The sequence below is a fragment of the Podospora anserina genome, chromosome 1, assembly GCF_000226545.1.
Source record: "Podospora anserina S mat+ genomic DNA chromosome 1, supercontig 4".
NCBI lineage: Eukaryota > Fungi > Ascomycota > Sordariomycetes > Sordariales > Podosporaceae > Podospora > Podospora anserina.
In genome coordinates this window covers 1281006-1301538 of record NW_001914853.1, presented here as the reverse complement: position 1 = coordinate 1301538, position 20533 = coordinate 1281006, and the positions used below count along the sequence as shown (strand labels likewise).

Here is a 20533-nt window from a genome sequence, read left to right as displayed (position 1 = left end):
CTGAGCTTCCCGCCTCTTGAACCAGCTGTATCCAATAGCACAGGACAAATCAATATTCTCTTTGTTCTCATGTCTCCTTTGCCCTGACCCCCTTGGCTCGTTCTCTAAGTGCAGAGCACGTGACACCGCGCAGACCTAGCGTTTTGCTCCCCTCCCGGTGGCGGACATTTTACGCCACCCCTCCAACACTCGTCGCGTTCTCAACGTGTTGCACTTTTGCCAACTCCGATCGGCTTGCCTTCTCCCCCCTCCCCACGCCCCAGTCGACAAAATGGCTCCCGCAAGAATATCAAAAGCCAAGCCAAAGACGGCGGCGACACCGAAGCCGAAATTGAAGCAAAAAACGATCACACCGAATCAACCGCCTGGGGCGCGGATGAAGGTGCAGCCTGTGACGAAAGGGCCGAAGGTGAAGACGAAGCCGAATGCGAGCATTTTGAGTTATTTTAAGAAGACGGAGGATGAGGACTTGTTTATTGGGGGGGTTGAAGGTGGGGTTGAAGGGGGGGTTGAAGGGGGGGTAGGGGAGGGGGGAGAAGAGGACGAGGAAGATATGTACGGGGCAGATGATTACGTCAAGAGGCCCGTGGAGGAGGAGGGGGGAGGGGAGAGATATAATGAGAATGGGGGGTCGGTTAAGAAGAGGAGGTTGAGTTTCGGTTTGCAGGAGGGTGGGGAGGAATCGAGGGCGGTTTCAGTAGATGCCGAGTCGACGACAGTCAAAAAGGAGCAGAACGAGCCGAGGAAGCCACCTGCGAAGAAGAAGGTTCCAAATCCATTTTTGGACGACTCCTCTTCTGACGAGGACGGGGATGAAAACGAAACGAGCAATGATGACGACTCGACGACTCCATCAAGGGTGAGACCTACCCTTGCGTCTGCAGACCCCGCAGAAAATGTTTGCGAGTCTACTACCGGCGACAGACTTACCAACGGGACCAGGATAACAGATAGGGATGACGAAGATCAAGATCAAGAAGTAAAGGGCAAGGTGCCGCTGCTGCGACATGAGACCTCCGGAGCGAATTTGACATCGAATGAAGGACCTGCAGAAGAGGAGCCAATCGATGAGTTAGGCGAAGAGGAATTCGACGAGGATTTCACCGGCGAAGAACTCCAAGCTATGCGGGACATGGAAGAGCAAGCCATGTTGGAGGGTTATGAAGAGTTTGGTATGGACAGACGTACTGATGAAGAGATGATGGAAGCATGTCCAATATGCGGGGGCAGTTTGGCGGGTGCGTCAGAGCAGGTGGCTTCGGAGCATGTCAATGCCTGTCTGGATGGGAATCCGACGCCGCTACCGCAGCCCAAGCCACCAGCGGCACTCGAAGAGAATAAAGAGATCGATGGTGCTGAGGTGGGAAAGAGGTTTGCGAAAGCGGCTGTGCCTAGACCAGGACAGGCGAATCCTATCAGTTTCGGTGAGAAGACTTCAGCTGGCAGCTCGGGCTCAGCATTTGCTAAGCTCATGTCTGGACATGCTGAGGATACCGCTTGGGCAGCGGCTGCTGCGGCAGAGAACGCCTCGAGAGGAATGCCGGCGTATAAGCGGACTTGTCCGTTTTACAAGATTATGCCTGGGTTCTCGATTTGTGTTGATGCCTTCAGGTATGGTGCTGTGGAGGGCTGCAAGGCCTACTTTCTCAGTCACTTTCACAGTGATCACTACATTGGCCTCACGGCGAACTGGACTCACGGCCCGATTTATTGCAGCAAAGTAACGGGGTCACTCGTCAAGACACAGCTAAAGACAGCGGCTAAATATGTCGTTGAGCTTGAGTTTGACAAAACCGTTCCAGTCCCGCACACAAAGGGGGTCACAGTAACAATGATCCCCGCCAACCATTGCCCCGGTAGCTCTCTATTCTTGTTTGAGAAGGCCATGGGAGGAGGCAAGACACATCGGATCTTGCACTGTGGGGATTTCCGAGCCTGTCAAGCTCACCTTGAGCACCCTCACCTCCGCCCAGAGACAATTGACGCCGTAACAGGCAAGACAAAGCACCAGAAAATTGACGTCTGTTATCTAGACACCACCTATCTCAACCCAAAATACTCCTTCCCTCCGCAAAAAGACGTCATCGCCACCTGCGCAGAGATGTCGTCCCTCCTCAACCAAGCCCTCATCTCCAACGACGACAAAGAATGGGACTCCCTCCTCCGTCGTCGAGAAGGCGGCGCCCCATCCACCTCAGTCAGCAAGTTCTTCACCACCACCACAAATGACCCCCCGCCACCACCTTCTAAACCACCTACTCCCACTGCCCCCCTGAACGCATTCACCGCCCTCTCAGGCAACCCCCAACCCTCCCAGAGAAACCGCCTCCTCATCCTTTGCGGCACCTACTCCATAGGCAAAGAGCGCATCTGCGTCGGCATCGCCCTCGCTCTCGAATCCAAAATCTACGCCTCGCCTTACAAACTCAAAATCGTGAACCAACTCGACGACCCAGAGCTCATCTCCCTCCTTACTCCCAACCCCCAAGAGGCGCAAGTCCATCTCGCCTCGCTGTCTGACCTCAACAAGGAGAATCTCATCTCTTACCTCGAGGAAAATCGCCGGTTTGGATTCTCCCGGATTGTAGGGTTCAAGCCCTCGGGGTGGAACTACCGCCCCCCGAGTTTGAAGAGCCTAAATATCAAGGCGGATATGGCCCCGGGTAGCGTACCGATGGAACAGCTCTTGTATGGAAAGGCGTGGAGGAGTAGGTTTCGCAAGGCGGATTTGATACCCATGAGGGGAAGCACCAAAGAGGGAGTGTTATTGGGGGTGCCGTATAGCGAGCATTCTAGCTTTAGGGAGTTGGCGATTTTTGTGATGGGTTTGAAGATCGGGAGGGTGGTGCCGACAGTGAATGTGGGGGGCGAACAGAGCAGGAAACGGATGAAGGGGTGGATTGATCGGTGGATTGTGGAGAGGGGGAGGTTGAAGGGCGGACGGCTGGAGGTGAAGGAGGGTGTAGATGGGAGAGAGGAGGAGGAGGAGGAGGAGGAGGAGGAGGGGGTGGTGTATTGGTGATTGTTTTGATTGGGATATAAAGAGGTCGGGATATAGGGGGATGGGTGAAGAGTCCAGCGTAGTTTAGTCATAACATTATGTAACAGTTGAAACAAAATATGAAGACTTACGATGTAATAAAATAGTGTTAAGTAAAAAGAAGGCCAAGCCGGTGGGGGAGCAGGCTCAAAAAGCAAAAGAAGATGGGAACTGTGAGGCTCGAACTCACGACCTCAGGATAACTCTGGTGTTAAGACAGCCAGATCATACTTGTAATCGTATGAGACCTGCGCTCTTCCAACTGAGCCAAGCTCCCTGTTGATGTGTTGAAATAAGTTGGTGGATAAGCGGCTAATATGCAAGTCTTTCTTGACCCCACACATGACTCAACCTCATGCGATCGAAAGTCTTGGATTTGGCTTTGTGGTGAGGGGAAGACAATAGTAACTTCACAATTGAGAGCACGATTGTTGATGAATGGGTAAAGAAAACATGGGCGCACAGTGCTGGCTTTGTTGAAGAGGTGACAATGGGGAATGACATGCAAAGGTTGCGAAGATACACACACGCTTCAAAGTTATGGGGAATTAAACGCACTTATTTTATTCCACATTCTGCATGACCCTTTATCCTCCTCTCGGTGTCAATGTTTTTACCACCAAGATACTCTTGACCCATTTGCAATAATAATAATAGCCTGGGCAATTTCCACCTCTCCTCTTCTTCCCGCGCATAAGATCCAAACCCTCTCTGAGATGCAAGGACAACAAATACACCAGTTGTCTTTTGCGGACCTCCCCTTTCGTCATGGCTGTTAGTGCCATACTTCTTATGCCACGAGTAGCTTTGGCTTTTCTACCTCCTTCTTCGTTTCACCTCCCCGCGCCGTTTCTAGCAGTCTCCTCACTTCGCCTTCACAGCTTGGTTTGCCGCCTCTGTTTTTTTTTTTCGATCATCAGCACCCTTATCGTCAGGCAGAAGCCGGGCAAGATGTAGCATACCTCTCCTCGTAGCATCCTCCAGCAAGTCAATATCCACCGACTGAGAAGGCAGATGGACATATCTCACGACCGAGCCTCTGATAAAGACATTCTTGACAGCGCTCTACATCTCCTTTGTCAGCTGACTCTCCATTGCAAGAGATAACTGGTATGACGGGCGCCGTACCAAGTGAGGATACTTGAGCTCATCCACCACCTGGATGTTGTCGAGCTTGATGTTGAGGTATTGGTCGACGCTCTTGAGGACGCCGCGGATGCGGATGTCGTTTTTGAGCTCGACGGTCACCTCGTGGTCGATAAGGGTTTTGAAGAAACTTTTCAGGTAAATGTTAGCATTCGGGTAATCGGGTATGGGATGAGAATGGTGTGGTGGTAGGGAATGAGGGGAGGGCCTGTGTTTGTGATGCCTTATTGCTGCATTTGTCTGGGTCATGATGGTGACTCTCTTGATGGATGAGAGTTTCGATGCGGTGTTGTGATTTCCCCCCCTCCCTTCCCGCCATTCACACTTCACTTCCCTCCCCAAATTCATGAAAACACACCCCAGAACGTCGATGTCTGAAAGCCAAGAGGGGCAAATGCATACCTGAAGAAGAGCATGTTTCTTGATAGTTATGTCTCGTCGAATAATTCGCGCGATATGCAAGTCTTTCGTCGTTGAAGCTGTCGTTTAATTTCCCGGTTTGTGCCTCCTGTCGTCTCTCTTGCGTTGGGACTGATGGTGAATGAGCAGCAACAGCGAGGTGTGGCTCCCAAGCTGGCAGTTTTGCCCCACATTTCTCTTTTTCCCGGTGATGGGTGTTGTTGCTGCCTGATAGGTTAGGCGCACAATTGGCAAGAGGCAGTGGGTAGGTTGCTCACCAGCGCTCAGCCAACCCAGCACCACCATCTGACAACCGATCTAATCTAATCTTCTCGAAGCAATCCCATATCTTCTGTGGCCCTCTACCATGTGGACAAGGGTAGACCAAAAACCTCCGACCGACCACTCACCTTCCTCTCTTCCCCCTTGAAATGCATATCCATCAAATCGGCTGACCGCCCACTCCACCCCGGGGGACCCAATCCACAACACGATCAAACCCCCTTCAAATCACGACGCCATGCAGGAGGATATATCACTCTCTGATCCAATAAGGAGGCACATGCAATATATCTCTTAAATCTTATAGATCGGAGCTAGCAAAAATAAGCTTCTCTGCACAATTTGCTTGGTTCACTGTTTCTTTTACGAGAGTCAAGATCCGACCCTAGCCAGAGGATTGGCTGTTGGTACATTGTCTACAGCATCAAAGGTAAAGACGGCATAAACGCATCGCGATTCCGAACCAAAACAGGCCCGAAACTGAGCTAACTGTGCCATACTCTTAAATTCCGTTCCTCTTTCGAAAGACTCCATGTGTACGTACTCGTCAAGTTTTTTTGATCACCCCAGGCTTCTCTGGGTAACCCGACCCGCAAACCCACAAACCTCTAATCGAGGCAAAAGAAAACGAAAAGGTATCCGCTTCAAGTGATATGATGAAATCAAAACAACACAAAGTAAATCACAGACATAGAGTACGCTGAAAAGAAGGTATAAGTGTGTGTGTATGTGTTGCGAACATAAAGTAACAAAAAGGCGCGGGCGCAATGTTGCGAAGAAAAAAAAAAAAAAAAAAAAAAAAAGGGGGGTATCCCGTCGTGACCCATTTCACAAAATATTTGTGCAATCTTTCCTTTCCATTCCAGATGATTTCAGAGAATAGGAAAAAAGTGAAAACACCGGTATTCCCATTCTCCTGTCCTGCCTCTCCCCGACCCGTCCCACACCCCGTGAGTTTCCCACCGACCGAGACCGAACGCTATGCTTTGGTTTGCTGCTGTGAGGCGAAGTGTATTCGAAGAGTAAAAAGAGGAAACAGGAAGGACTAAAAGGCCCCATCGGTGTGTCGATGCAAAAGCGCTTATAAAACACCCCAATAAGAAAAATAAAATAAAAAGGAAGTATCGTTGCCCAATCTGAAGAAGGATCAAGTGTAAAACACACGACATCACCACCCCTTCCCCCCCAAGACTCCTACTCCTCGCCAAAAACAGAACCAGTCCGGTTGTTTGCTCACGCAATCCCAATATTTCGAGTAAACAAGAGTAGGTTGGCTGTCATAACATCATGACCTTTCTTTCAACATAAGAAAATACTGGGTATAGAGTGGGAAACGCATCCCGTCTTTTTTTCTCTTTCGCCCACGCCAAATAAAAACGCCACCACTCCCCTATCACTCCTCGTCTTCTTCATCTTCGGGAGTCAAGTTGGCTCTTTTCGCTTTTTTGGCCGCAGGCGCAGAGCCTCCGTCTGATTTTCTTTTCGAGGCACCCGTGGATGTCTTTGTCGCCGTGTCCTCGAACTTGGTCTCGACACCATTTGCCTTGTCCTTTTCCATCTGGGCCACTTCGTCGGCTGTCAGGAACCGCCCACCGGGTCCACGGGGCCTCCGCATGGCATGATTGTGCCTAGACTCGTGGAGGTAAGGTCTACGGCCCTTGCTGGTAAGACGCAGCGCTTCCTCTAACCTTTGCCGGGCTACTCTGCGCTTCAGGATCCGGTGGAATTGCTTAGCATTGACATACAATGGCGACTCCTCAACGGCTCCGGAAGCGATTTCGGGGGACTGTGGCGGGGGCATCTGCTGCGCCGCAGTCATCGGGGGCGGGATGGTAGAGCGTGGGCCGGCATGGTTGAGCATGGCTGGCGCATTGGGAACACCCGGGCTGTTAACCTGGCTGAGTCGTCTTTGCTGCGGCATGCTATTCATCTGCTGAGGCGAACGAGGGCCTGTCCTGCCATCCTTCTTGGGGTTAACACCAGACATCCTTGGCGACTGCTGCAGACTTGGGTCCGAGGACATGTAGGGATATGACGATCCAGAAGCAGCAGCAGTGGCGGCCATGGCAGCTGCTTGGATCCCCGGCACAGCATATTGCATGTTGTGCTGGGGCATGGCATACTGAGTTTGATACATGTTGTGGGTTTGCGTGGGCGAGGGCTGTTGATGCTGAGAAGGGAGTATCGGGGATGTTTGAACTCCGTGAGCTGGAGAGGTGATGCTGTTGCCGCCTGCAGAGCTCGGGTAACCTGTCTGAATATGTGGTTGCGAATGCGCGCTTTGTGGTTGTTGTTGATATTGTGCGTATTCCATCATCCTGTGAGTATGTGCCGACGAGAAGCCGAGACGAATCGCAACAAATCGCGATAATCAGTAGCGCAGGGACAGAAGGAACCCGATTATAGTGGGGCGGTATGAGAGCGTAGAGGTGTCGGTCGCGCTGTGAAAGGTTGGTTTACCACTCGGGTTGATGCCAAAAGTCGTTCAAGGCCGGTGATAGAGAAGCCAGGTCCTTGATCTATTTGGGCTCACTGTGTGGGTTAAAGCTCCAAAGTCACTCTGTACCTGTGGATTGGGCTGGATGTGCACCCAATCTATTGGGAGTGATGCGTTGGCACTCGATTAAAAGGTAGGGGTGCCGTGCAATTGGTCGCACCACAGCATATGCAGGCTGATGTAGTCGCGGGGCAAAACTTGGGTGGCTCAGTCCAAGGCCTCTCGGGAGATGGCGTGGGTGAGCGCAGCCACGTGAGAGCGCTTTCTGCGATGCTGTGACGGCGAGCCTGGGGAAATTCCCGACTCGCGCGGCCCAACGGTCTGAACAACAAGAGACGGGTAGCTTGTCAACGGGAGCACGACGCAGCGTTGGCGCAGGCTCTCTCAGTCTACCAAATCGAAAATGTTAGTGCTGGGGGTCTTTGCTAGAAGGCATATAAGTGAGAGGCCAGGATGATTCGACGGGAGGAGGGCGCCTGAGTGGTGGTCAAGTCTCGCTTTTTGGCGCCTTGGGCCAGTGCCAGTCTGATGCGCTGGCATGCATGACGGAATATGCACGACCCAAGGGCCCACCTTGCCAACCAACTCAGCGCGCTCCCAAAGCCCAGCAAGGGTTATCAGCGCCAGAGAGGAAGGGGTGAAGGAACGGTAGGGGAATCCCAGGCAGGAGAGATAGATGCTGCAAGCCTTTGGGTTGGGAAGCAGAGGGCTGGTGGTAAAGGGAAGGCTAACCCCCATGTCATTACCCCTCTCCAAACACCCTCCATCTCCTGAACTTCGATCTACCTCTTCTGTCCAGGGCGGTGGTGTGTTTCCAAAAGAGTTGACAAGGAAGGCAAACAGGTAACATCAATGAAGATATTGACCGGCTGTCTAAACTTAGACAGGTCTTTGACCCTACCGAGCTACGGTGATTACGTGTGTATGTGTGTGTGTGTGCCAGAATTTGAGGGGTTCCGGCGTGCCGTCCGTTGCCAGCCAGACCGGATCGATCATGAGTGACACTGGGATAAGACAGTGAAGAAAGAGGCGTGTACATACCGGTCAAATCCAACGATTTCGTTGGGTGTCGGATGAGCAAGCTACTGTGTCGGCTGTCCGAACTGGCAAATGTGTCAGTTTTCAGAGTTTCATTTTGAAGCAAAGAGAAAGAAAAGTGCGAGAGACAGGAGCAGCTCTGGGGTCACGCGAAGGTAAAGAATGAAGCACCTTGCTGCCCTGCCAGGAGAGATATCGACGGTGTGGTATGCAGCTGCGGGAAACCAAAGCGCCGTCCGACGGGAAGAAAGGGAAGCCCCGCGAACTAACACACTGAAACCGCATCGTGGTAGGTCCAAGATGAACTTACAGTTGCTTGATAGGTAGTTTCACAGGCTGCACTCCGCTTCGGCAGCAACCAAGATTGCAGCTGTCGCAGCTAGTGGTAAGAGCCGCGATGGACCTGAAGGGGAGCGTCGTTGATTGAACGCCTGGGGGATCCGGGTTAATTGGGCTCCGCAGATAGGAATTATCACGGGACTTCGCGACGGCCAATGGTGGGCGTGATCGCGACGACGACGACGGTGATAGGTCTCCTGTGGCAGATGGTGTTGATTTCAGTTCCTGGGCTCACGGGGGCGCAAGCTGATTTGCTCGTGTTAGTTGCTAGGTCCTGGGTGCCTTTTTGCGCTCGATCGATGACTGGCTGCAAAACAGAGAACTAAGAAACTGGGCTGGGAACTCTGGGTGGGGACCAGACGATCTTGCGTTCCCCAAAACAAAAAAAAAATCGATCCCGAGCGATGGCCTGTGGCAAGTGTGCGAGTGGGCTTTTGCCTCTTCTAAGCAGGGGGGACAGGGCCGGTTCCGATGACCCGCCATCCTCATCCTGTTCTCCCGGGGGGTCTGATGCGTGCAAGACTCGCTTGACTGCCTTGACGGGGGGGCTGGGCTGCGCATTGCATCACAACCTAACAGGACGATCTTCTGACAGCCAGGACCAGGGGAAGCCATTGTGCACCAGCTTGGCACTACAATGCGGGATGGGAAGGGAAAGGATGGGATTGGGCCATGAGTATGGGATATTGTGGTGGAAATGCACACTGCTTTTCCATGGTAGCGACACGAGCCGATGAAGGCCATGAAACAACCTCAGAAAGAATGACAAAACGTACTGTGGGAGGTCAGTTGCAGGGCTGAGCTGCGCCTCTTGACTCTTTGCGCGCAAGGCAATGGGCACGGGATATATGTAGAGACGTGGAGGAATCGGCAGGCTGCAAAGCGCCGGCTTTCTGGCGGGCGACCGGGCGGTCACCGGCGGGTTGGTGCTTGGTGGCCCCGGGGGCGTTTGCACCACGGGCGGTGCGCGGGGTATCCGTACGGGAAGGGAACGCGATTAGACTTTGGGAGCCAGGTTGCGGCTCTCTCTTCTTTGACAGCTTATTGGGCTGTCTCCGTATTGGCTTTTGCGGTCGAGGGTGGCCGTTGATTTGATGGAAATTTTGGGTTCGTCGGATTGGCTTGGATTGGCTTTTCCCACCCTCACTGGAACGCTTGACAAGTGGAGAGGATGATTGGGTGGTTGATTGGTTGTGCGAGGGAAAGGAAGGAGAGACGAGGGAGAGCCGAAAGATGATTTGAGGGCGCGGTCAGAGTTCTTTAACTGCAGGATTTGGTTGGATGAATCAGCTCGCAAAGTGGGGCGGCCCGCAGCCCATTTTGCTGTGGCTGGCGGGGTGCTCCTCACTTAAAAGAGGGGTCCAGCTCCGAACGGGGAAGAGGGGTGTTGAAGCAGGAAGATACCTCGTAACTTTGCGGGGCTGCCTTGCGAGCTTGGATGTTGTTGTATTGTTCCATTGTCCCGTACAAAAAAACAAAAATCAACGAAGGATTGGGCGCGACCGCCGACGCGTCGATTCCATGAGACCACCGTACTTCGACGTGTACTGTGTAGAGCCTTGCCTGGCTGGCCTTGCACGACAGCGGTTGAACCCGACGAGGTACGGACGGCGCAGTATCAAGGTCCCAAACATCAAGCAGCAATCCGGTCCGTTTCGACTTCACTCGACTCTTGCTCTGCTGCTCTCTTTGAACTGCGGATGACGTGACGCAAGCGGTGGGCGGCCCGTCAAGCGAGACACCACTGTCGGCCACAGCAGGCCAGCTGTGGACACAGAGCGATGCCGCGGAACTGTTCTTCGAATATTAATCTGCAGTACCTTATTTCCCCAGGCTGAGAGCTTCAAGAGAGGGTCCTCGGCTTCGGATACGATACACCAGCATATTCGGATAACGGGCCAGCCGGACTATCACAGGGAAAAGCACTTCTTTAATGCGTGTCCTCGTCATCGGCAGCTGGCGAGGCAGACCGGTGACGGCACCCAAAGTCGACAAATGTCTTGTGAGGTTCAAGACAGCTCGGAACTGGCCAAGCTATACCGGGCTGGGACCAGCAGGTGATGGGTGTTTTGGGCTCTGACCAGCGATCGGCATGACGGAGATTCACTCACTCGTAAGACCTAGACGCTGTGAACCTGTAAGTCAACTCTTCCAGCTTCGATTGTACACACACTGCTGTGTTGTTCGACAAGACTATATTTAGTCCAAGCAACGTCACATAAGAAATTCGGTCTTTCTCCAGGCCTTGCGGGAGCACGGAGGGGGCCTAGCTGGACAGGCTGTCAATTGTTGTCAACCATCGACTAATAAATACCCGTCAGTCCGTGCGCGAGATGCCAATGTCTTATCTCGATCCAAGCGAGAGGCTTCATGGAAAACAACAGAGGCTCCAGACTTCATGATGGCACGCTCCCACGCACTTGGGAACTGACAGCACCGGATTAGGCAAACATGCAGTCAAGATGGGAAAGCTTGGCCCGCAGCGAAAGGCGCCAGCCCAAGGAGCCGGGGATGCAGGGAGCGGCGCCAGATGGAGGCGTGACGAGGCCACTGGCGGCCAACGCATCGCGGGTTGAGAAAAAGGCAAGACGCTCGGCGCTCCAACCACCAAGCCCAAAAGTCGGTGTGGGCCAGTGATGGATATGGCTTTGTCACGGCTCCACTTTGCCTGCCGTCTTCGCATCTCGGTGCTGGAACAAACAGCCCGGCACCCACCGACATCAACGTCAAAGTTCCATGAAACGAGAATGAGCGGTCCGAAGCCAACCGGGAAGTGGTTTGTCATGACATTGAAGATCGAGCCCCTCCATCAGATCACCATCACACATCCACGGAATTCCCATGCGGGTTTTTGCAGCTTCTCATGATATTCTCTCATCAGTTTTCATCGTGGCTTCCTACACTACCCCTCCCCCCGCAGTGCCGGGTGGAACGCAACGCTGCGCCGTAGGTTCGGTATAGTTCCGCTGCGAAAAGGTTGACCGAGCCCTTCCCACCCCAGGCCTGGCAAATCACTGGGCCGTGAACGAAGAGAACATGGTTTTCTGCACTTACTCGATGGTCTTATTAATAACGTCGGCAATGAGGGTTGCTCTCACAGAATAAGAAAAGAGGCCATATATCGCAAACACGAAGGGATCGTATACTCGATGCAGGGCTCCCACACCCAATCTTCCGCATGAATCCTTAAACCGAATCCGATCAGGTGACGACACAATGTATCATCAAACGCAAGATGTGTTGTCTCTTCTGGCTGGATGTGGTGTGGGAGCCTTCTCTTGCTTGTTCTTGTTGAAAACTTGAGGAGAGCCTGCAGCTGCGCCACTTTCTCGCAGCTCTCTCTCGGCTGCTGGCGGATCTTTCTCTTGCGCGTCACGGAAGTGAGCAGACACGCTGGCTTGGCGTGGGCAAAAGAGGCGGTGCATGCGACCAGACACAGCCTCTCACAACAGAGAGTAGATGAGTCGGTTGGACAAGAATGGCTCACAAAGTTGTGTGCTGACTGGTTAGAAATCACCCGTAACGGGCGATTTTCCCTCGTGTTTCAGGAATTTCACTGGGCTTCTTCGTTTCTGAGGGACGAATTGCGGAACTTCTTGGTGAACATGAACAACAAATCACGCGAAAGCTGTCACTCCCCTCCATCTTCTTCGGTCATGTCCACCTCCCCCTCCATCTATCCCGTGCCCCCAACCACCTACCACTGTTCCGGGATACGAAGGCGCTCTCGCTCGCTTCTATCCAGCTGTACCGTGTTTCAAGAAAAAAGGAATGATGAAAGACCAGCATCATGGAAGTTCCAATCTGTAGGTCTGTCAGCATTCTCCCAAAAGTTCCTTTTCCATTTGGCGGTTGAGTGAATTTTCTCACTCTCTCTCCGAGCCCTATCGGTTTCATCCTACAGTACCAGTCACACACTCACACCAGCGGGTCATTCTCAAGTTCATAGAAGAGTTCTTGGAAGACGACCACGCCACAACCCCCCGGTCAAATTTTGTAAATGTGTAATGTCGCGCTTGACCAGATTCACAACCCCCGTGGGCAAGCCTGTTTCTCATCTCCCACAGGGCGCGTAGAAATTACCACCATGATGATGATATCGCTTCTTCTTCTCTGCCGCGATAACTCGAAACACACAGACGCTGTGATGCTGGTAATGCAATTTCGCTTTTCACATCTTGATAATGTTTTCTGCTTGCACCCCTTCAATCTGATACCGCGCCTTGGTCTTGATATGGGTCGGGTTGCGTGGCGTATCGCGAGGAGAAGTTCCTTGAGCGCAACGGAATGAGGGACCTTTGAGAACACACTCGACTGATGGACGGACCTTCAAGGTCGGGAGCAGGTTGCACAAAGGCAACGGGGTGATTACCCCGGATTTCTTACACCCCTCGGAACTACTTTCATGTCTCGCTTGCTACGTAGGCTTTAATACTTTGCTTCTTCTCGACTGCTGAAACAATACCGGAACTCTACCCGATGGGGATGGTGGTGATGCCGATGGAGGGTGGGTAACATCTTTGGAGGGCTGCGGTTTTTGTGTGTGTGTGTGTGTGTGTGTTGCGTGATATCTGATTACTTCTTTTCTTATCTTGCTCTTTTTGGCATACCACAACATATAGAATGTGGCTTGGCGGAGTCTGTATGTAATGTATGTACGACGCCGGAGCTGAGGACGAAGAGCTCGGAGGCTGGCATAGCATGGCATCACTTGACTCTTTCTGTGCAGCTGTTGCCATGGGTTTGTGTTGGCCGGCTTGTCGGTATGGCTCCGGTTCTATCCATTTCTGCCTGTCCATCAGTCGACCCGTGACTCTAGGTCTTGGGCTTCACAAGAACCTTACATCACGAATGTTGATAACCCAACGTCAAGCCTCACTCTCATCGTCAAAAGGAAAGCCTTTCCACATCCAGTAATAAGCTCCCTCCATTATGGTTCCCCGCAACGGGGGGCGTCTGAAAAGCTGCTGCTTTCCGTGTAGCGAATAGAAGTGTAGAGGATGATCGTTGGGCTCTCATTCGACAGTGAGAGCGGGGAGATATCTTGGTTTCCACGTTTTAAGGTGCCTTTTGTAACCGTAAACACGGGGAGGGACTCCGGGGGATTGGCAATGTCAGATGTTTGTTATTTGAAGAGGGGGTACTGGGGAGATTATTGGTTGGAGTGTCAGAGTGGGTTTTCAGATTGGTCCTGGCACCTCCTGACAATATCGACAGTTTGGGATTTTTTACGTCCTTGACGACGAAAAGACAAGGAAACGGGGAGGTTGGGGTCAAACATGGGAGGTATTGTGAAGAGCCAGATCTATCCTCTTACATCTTCCCGATAGAGCTTACCTGGAAGCCTTGTGGTGGTGTTGGCTTGTCGTATTGGTTGGACAGGATGAGTCCAGCAGGGCCAGCCATTGATGAGCTGTGGAAATCCATTTTGTTCCAGAACATGACTATCGTTCTTGGGCTCAGATGAGGCTGAAGGGAATTCTTGCGCGGTCCATTCCATGGTTCACAACTGTGAAGGGCAATGAAGGTTGACGGTGGCAACGACGATGTCGGCTTCATTTCGGGCTGATGATGAGATGATCCTGCTTGGCTTGTTCTTACCTGGTGTACTACTTCCGCCCAGTTCAGTTACCAAACTGCTACGGCATCACCGGGTGATATGCTCGTTCTACCTCCACTGTGACTTGAGCGTAGCTTGTGATGATCCGATGTCATGGGATGGAGAGATGATCGAGGCCCGGCGGCTGAGCTGCCACCGAGTCTAACATCGCAGCGTGCTGTCTCCTCCGCATGACGAGGCGGAGACGGCAGAGCAAGATGAACAGCTGGAATTGCAAGCCCCAAGTGGCAAGTCTGCTTCTGGCTTCGCGCCCATAATGACACAAATGGATAGGTCCTGATTGTGAGCCCCTGTTGTGGAATCGTCATTCAACGGATGTTCACCCTCCATGACATGGATGCCAACTACCTGAGTTGCTGTCCACGCAATGCCCTGTTGTGGAATTGGAGAGTTTTACCAGGCTATGAGCTTTGGTGTTGATGTGGTTTGACTGCCGATCAGAGCTCTGTGACGATTGGGCATCATTGCCTTGCTGCCCAATCAACTCACACAGCGGAAATGCATTGAGAACACAAGATGGGGCATGATAGGGTCTGTTCAAACGCCACTTCGAACTGGTTTTGTCGAGGGTAAGGCTGGCAGGCATCCTTCAAGGTCGACTGAGTGGTCCCTCAAAAGATGAGTAGGAATGGGGTGGTCGGTGGGCTTTGTCAGCGAATAGCTGCCATCACGTTATGATATACTGGGCAATGAGAGGAGGTAGAATTGCTAGACACACGAAGCTCGATCAGAATCATGTAATCATCCATAGCTCCCGTCTCTACGCATGGAGATACGGTTCTGTGGGCACGTAGCTCCTGCTTGGTAAGGGAAAGGGCTCGGGTCGGTGCTGCGCTTGATCTGGAAGGTAGAGCAAAAGAAAATCCTGCACTGCAAGAGTCAGGGCCTTCCAATGTTAATGATGAAAGAGCGACCTGTCAAAGTGCAAGCTCGAGGCTTTACCAACACCTTTTGGAAACTTGACTGAGGAACGCGCTCCTCTCTCGTGCCTGACCTTCTTTGCCTGGATTCTTCCCAAACTCAATGAGGGCAGGAACCGCTTACTATATTCACGCTCGATTTGTTTACTTGTCTTTTGGTCGGCTTGTCGGCAGTTATCGAGACTTCTCGGCCAGGAGTTGTTAAACCAGCCGCTGCTGCAAACAGGCATGTACGCTCAAGTTCACAATATTGCGCCTCCTGGGAAGCCATTTCTAACTTCAAGAGATACTGCTCGAGCAACCGAGCCGCCGCTTCAAGTTCTCCTCGATGCCAGCCCGTACCACGACATCGACTTAACCGATCTGTTCCTACAAACTCCTTGTTCCTCGCGGTGACCCAGCCGATAATATTGGATGTCACAACACCGGCCAAGTCCGACACTACCTTACGCCCCTTTGTCTTTCAGACAACAGGTCTGACCCTCGCCGAGGGTGTCGTACAACCAGCAGTGCTCCTCCTGAGTCAAGAATGGAATCAAGCAGGCATACACACAACTAGCAGGGACCAATCCTGCCCGGGACGACCGGGGTCTGAAGTGATACTGCGCCTTGTGCATGAACTACTGCCAGGTTACCTTATGGCAAGGCCTCTGGAGGCATATGTCAAAGGCACAGGACAAGCGGTCAGGGTCATTGTGATGCTGGGCTGCATCATGTTGGGTTCACCTCCGCTCAAAACAGTCATGAGCACCCATCACCATGGGTCAAATGTGAGGTTAAACCGCAGAGTTCTCGGCCGATGAGCGGACGGTGTCGCTCACCTACATAGCAAAGGGTATCAGGTGGGCCTGGTCATTCTGATGGTCCCCTTCGAGAGGAAAGTGAGGTTACAGATCCTTCGGACGCGCTCGTAACGCCAACAGGATCCAGCAACATACAGGCTTGCACAGAGAAGGAGCGAGCGCACGTAAGTGGCGTGTGTCGAGCATAGTCGTTGGCCGAAGCCATGAATGTTGGGAAACCATAGTTGTTCACAAGCGAAGAGGATCGCAACCCTAGTCTAAATTGTAACCGAGTCTCGATAACAGGTGTTTCTGTCCAAGGAGAGCGGTGTATCTTGCGTAGCTGGCTCCTGTTTCAAGAGCGTCAACTACTTGACGGGGTATATCAAGCACTTGGTGTGAGTCCCATGCTTTTTCCTGCTCACACTCAACTCAATGTTCGAAGGTCACATCAGCAAAGACGGATGGAAATGCACCGAGCGTCATGACACAGGCCTACAATGGAGACCTTCTCGGAGAAAAATACCGGCACCATCGGTATCACTGGCATGGCGTGACCACCTGGTCAGCGATGTCGAACAGGGTGGTTCACGCGGCTACCCGCATCCTCCTTGAACTTGGAAAGCTGTTGGAAAGTCAATAGCGGCTACGCTTTCGATCTAACAGGGAAACCAACAGTGTCCATTACATCCTGCCAACCGATTCTAGTTCAAGTTCGGTGTTTGGACTCGCCATGCCCCCCATCTTCTCAGTCCATGAGCGGGAGTAATGGTGTGCCCGAAGCATACCCTCAAGAAAAAGAAGGACGACGAGAGCCGCTGGCACCAGAAACCGCTTCAAGGATCCAAAGGTTGTCCAGACCCTCCATGAGGCCCAGTTGCCAAAGGGTTGCCGGAGGAGCAGGCGCGCGCTCTGTCGAGGTTATATTCGCAGGGACAAGGTAGCACCAAGACCTTTGACTGCTGATCCAATAGCTTCACTAGAGTCAAGGGCGAAGGATACGTACCAGCTCGCAGTCTCTGATACACCAACCAACAGACATATTCTAGACAGCTTTTGCGACTGTAAGCGCGTTTACAGCCGCGCGCCGCCGGTTGGCCTGGAGAAAGGCAGGTCCACAAGGTGGTCAGAGAAGGATTAAGCGCGGCTTCTATATCGAAATCTCAGAAGAGCCGCCAGTTGGCCATCGGGAAATGGTGAATCATGACGGGAAACCTCGTGGCGCGCGCTCCATCGAGCATACAGGACGTAGCATTCTCAGATGGGGGACGTAGTTCTACTAGGCGGCTATTGGAAAACAAAGGCTGATTCGCGCATACATATACGGATTTGGCTCCCGCTACATCCAAAGATGAGTCCTTGTGTTCCTGTCCAACATACTTAGCATATGCCTCCGTACCCTTCACAAACAAACGATACCACCTTTGGAGCATCGATACATCAGACCTCGGCGCCATCAGGACCATATTCCACCCCTCACAGTAGATCTGCTGATCTGGCGCTTCACTCTATCGAATAGTTGTCGTAATCGGTCCGGTACTACTTAGAGGAAGAGGCTCACGATAACTGTCGTCGGGATACCCATTGCCGTTGCTGTGGTTGACGTCGTTCTGGTAAGCGGCAAGTTCTGACCAATCACAAACGTCTGGGCTAAGAATACAACTTTAGCGCCCATCCCTGCTGCAGGTTCCAGTTGTTTTGACCAATCACACGCGGTCTTTCGAACCTCCAGGCGGTTGAGTCCCGACGCCATCACGATCTTCTTCTGGTGCTTCTTCTTTTCCCTCCGCAGACGCTCACCTGCCAAGTGGATTTTGGGGGCTCGGGCTGATCAGACGAGCTGTTTCTGTGAGTTTTACCCAGCTGTTGCTTCCAGTGCCCGTAAAGCAACAAATTAGCCCCCCAAAAGGAGTAACCGCTGACTGCCTTTGGCCCCCTTCAAGTAGATAGTTTTCCGACCCAAAGACGCATCACATATTGCCCTCTCCTGCTTTCCAGTTTCAGTTCGTGTCTGCCTAGGCACCTTTCAGCCGCACTCAGAAGGTAAGCAGAGTTTTCCTTCCTAGATATCTCTCTCTCTCTCTTTCCATCGTCGAGGCGCGGACGAGAAACACAGCACACAGAGGGCACACGGACATTCACCTGCAACCCTGTCACACCAAAGCATATCCCACATTTCAGCACATCACTGCCGCCCCGGCCCCTGTCCAACTCGTCGCTTCTCGCTTGTCAAGGGAAGCCCCACTCTGACCGGCCCCTAATTTGGCGCTGCTTTAAGCAACTATCACATTGGGCTGGTCCAACAGCAGTGCTTGTTCGCTCACCTCACCTTTTTTCCCATTCTCTGAGCTTTTGCCTTCTGTCCTGGTGCTTTACACCACGATTCTGCCGGAAGGATACACAAGACGACAACTTCCCGGATCATCACTGGCTAACACGTTGTGTCTTGTTTGTTATTCAGACCAATCCAATCAACCCTACTCTCAACACGCACCCCACCAGGCCTCATCGCGGGCCGGCCTACCTGAACAAACGAATAACAGTGGCTCTTGCTTAGCTCCCGCCGACCTGTGAGCCGGGAAGCCCAAAAGACAGCCCCCCGAGTCCCCAGACCACTGCTCTGGGATTCAAAGATACAGGGGTACAACTCCTAAACACCTGCGCGGGGGGAGCTGCTCTTAGCGCCTGCTGTTTCGAGGGCGGACCCTCATCCGTTTGACCCTCCCCCGGCTCGCCTCACCGTCTTCATATACTTAGGCATTTGCCTGCCCACCCTCCTGCACCCTTTCTGCACCTCCGATTTCCCTTCACCATTGCCGGAGTTCTCTCTCACCTTTGGTCCTCGAGGTGAGTTGACGGGTCGCCAAACACACAACATCCCACCCGGAGCCAGATCATCTACCATCGCCATCATGTCGTCCAAACCCACCCTCACGATATCGACGCCCAAGACGGCAAACTTCCCACACATCCCGCCTCCGCCTCATGAGCTTCGGTCTGCCACCTCTCTTCCCTCAGCTACTCCTCTGTCGGCCGTCTCCAGGACATCGGCTTTCCGGGACCCAATTCCTTCCTCTGCGCTCCCATCGGCCGGTTTGCCTTCCGCCGGACCCTTTAGCGCTCTTTTTTCTGCTGGTCCGTATAGCGCTGCTCCGTTTAGCGCCACCATCAAGCTTGAGCATGACCTCCAAAAGACGCCCATCACACCTCCGGTAGCATATACCGACTTTCTCAGAGGAATGGCCATGGTCTCACCAGCTCTCGCCTCACCACCACAGACAGGAAAGTCCGCTCTGAACCGAACCAGCACTGTCAGCACCGCCAGCAGCAATCTCAGCACCAGCAGCACAAGCAGCAGCGAAACAGCCGATTCTGATGACTCAGAGAAGGACAAGGGCGAACAGATCGACAGTGGCCCATCAACAGCACGCTCAGATCTCAGCTGCGGGTGTGACGAGAAAGTCAAGGTGAAAGAGGAGGAGGTGGAAAAGACAAAAACTCCCAGACCTGCTCCCATCGATATCAAGCTGTCCAACGCCCCACGAGGTTCTTCGAACTGCCCGCTTTCTGCTCCCGCCGCTGGGGCGAACGCAACAGTATTCCCAAGCATGAAGCTCCCTGCTTCTCCGGCCATTTCCACCGCAGGCCTTTACTCGCCAAGATCACCACTGAGCACTGCCTCAGTCAGGTCACCAGCGTTTGACTGGGAGGCGGCGCTCAAATCTCGACGGTTGGCGCTATCTCCTGGCTTGAAGCGCCCCGCAGAACCAGAAACGCCCACCACTGCCGCTAGCGCACCTGCTGGTGGTGCCGCGAGTACGAGCAGCCCACATAAACACGCAAAGAAGGATTCGAGATCGAGCGTACGACATATTCGTGAGGTCGTGACAAGGACAGTGACATACACACCAAGAATGGCGCCAGCGCCAAAAGGCAAGAGGAGAAAGATCGACCCAGAAGCCAGCATCACCGCCGCCAAGTCATGAAGTCCCAAGAGCGAAACTTTATGGAAACCAACCACATGATGTTACCGCCACAAGGAACCGGGACCATGTTAGAATAATACCACGGATGCTGCGCACAAGCCAGCCATTAGCACCATCGCCGCCATCTCTTTTGTTTTACACAACTACCGCACACCACAACATAACAGCGCTTTGCGGAGGCTTCATCATCTCACGAATGGACGAACACAGCTACAAAAACTTCCTTTTTTTTTTTTCTTTTACTGGCGTCAAGGAGGACAACACACTATTGGTACTACTATCTAGTCGGAGTTACTGGACAGGACAAGACTTCTTTATGATGGAAAGGGGTCACCGGGCGCAAAGAAAGGGAGACGGGGGGCGGACAATCTGGCGTTGCAGGGCGGCGTCATTTTTTTATCGATACCAATACCTGTTGGGAGAAGGAGGAAGATATATGGATTGGGAGGGGTAGGAATTTTCCGGGATTGTCCTTTGGACTGGA

General features: G+C 52.7%; 5 protein-coding genes across 5 annotated transcripts, besides 1 other annotated feature; 2 read left to right on the top strand and 3 right to left on the bottom strand.

Moving 5' to 3' along the window:
• Nucleotides 1-271: 271 nt before the first annotated feature.
• PODANS_1_17880 (uncharacterized protein) lies at nucleotides 272-3022 on the top strand (the record flags this gene model as incomplete). The annotated part of the gene is made up of 1 exon (XM_001907207.1): nucleotides 272-3022. One exon carries the CDS (start codon nucleotides 272-274, stop codon nucleotides 3020-3022), a length of 2751 nt encoding a protein of 916 aa, XP_001907242.1.
• Nucleotides 3023-3205: 183 nt separating this feature from the next.
• Nucleotides 3206-3317, bottom strand: a tRNA (tRNA-Met).
• Nucleotides 3318-3904: 587 nt separating this feature from the next.
• On the bottom strand, nucleotides 3905-4602 carry PODANS_1_17870 (uncharacterized protein; the record flags this gene model as incomplete). Its single annotated transcript, XM_001907206.1, has 4 exons — nucleotides 3905-3936; nucleotides 4003-4105; nucleotides 4169-4316; nucleotides 4589-4602. 4 exons carry the CDS (start codon nucleotides 4600-4602, stop codon nucleotides 3905-3907), a joined length of 297 nt encoding a protein of 98 aa, XP_001907241.1.
• Nucleotides 4603-6260: 1658 nt separating this feature from the next.
• Nucleotides 6261-7184, bottom strand: PODANS_1_17860 (uncharacterized protein; the record flags this gene model as incomplete). Its single annotated transcript, XM_001907205.1, has 1 exon — nucleotides 6261-7184. The coding sequence occupies one exon, from the start codon at nucleotides 7182-7184 to the stop codon at nucleotides 6261-6263; it is 924 nt and encodes a 307-aa protein (XP_001907240.1).
• A 278-nt stretch (nucleotides 7185-7462) lies between these two features.
• On the bottom strand, nucleotides 7463-7711 carry PODANS_1_17850 (uncharacterized protein; the record flags this gene model as incomplete). Its single annotated transcript, XM_001907204.1, has 1 exon — nucleotides 7463-7711. A coding segment is annotated over one exon (249 nt), but the record flags the coding sequence as incomplete, so codon positions are not given.
• An 11264-nt stretch (nucleotides 7712-18975) lies between these two features.
• Nucleotides 18976-20049, top strand: PODANS_1_17840 (uncharacterized protein; the record flags this gene model as incomplete). The annotated part of the gene is made up of 1 exon (XM_001907203.1): nucleotides 18976-20049. The coding sequence occupies one exon, from the start codon at nucleotides 18976-18978 to the stop codon at nucleotides 20047-20049; it is 1074 nt and encodes a 357-aa protein (XP_001907238.1).
• Nucleotides 20050-20533: the final 484 nt, after the last annotated feature.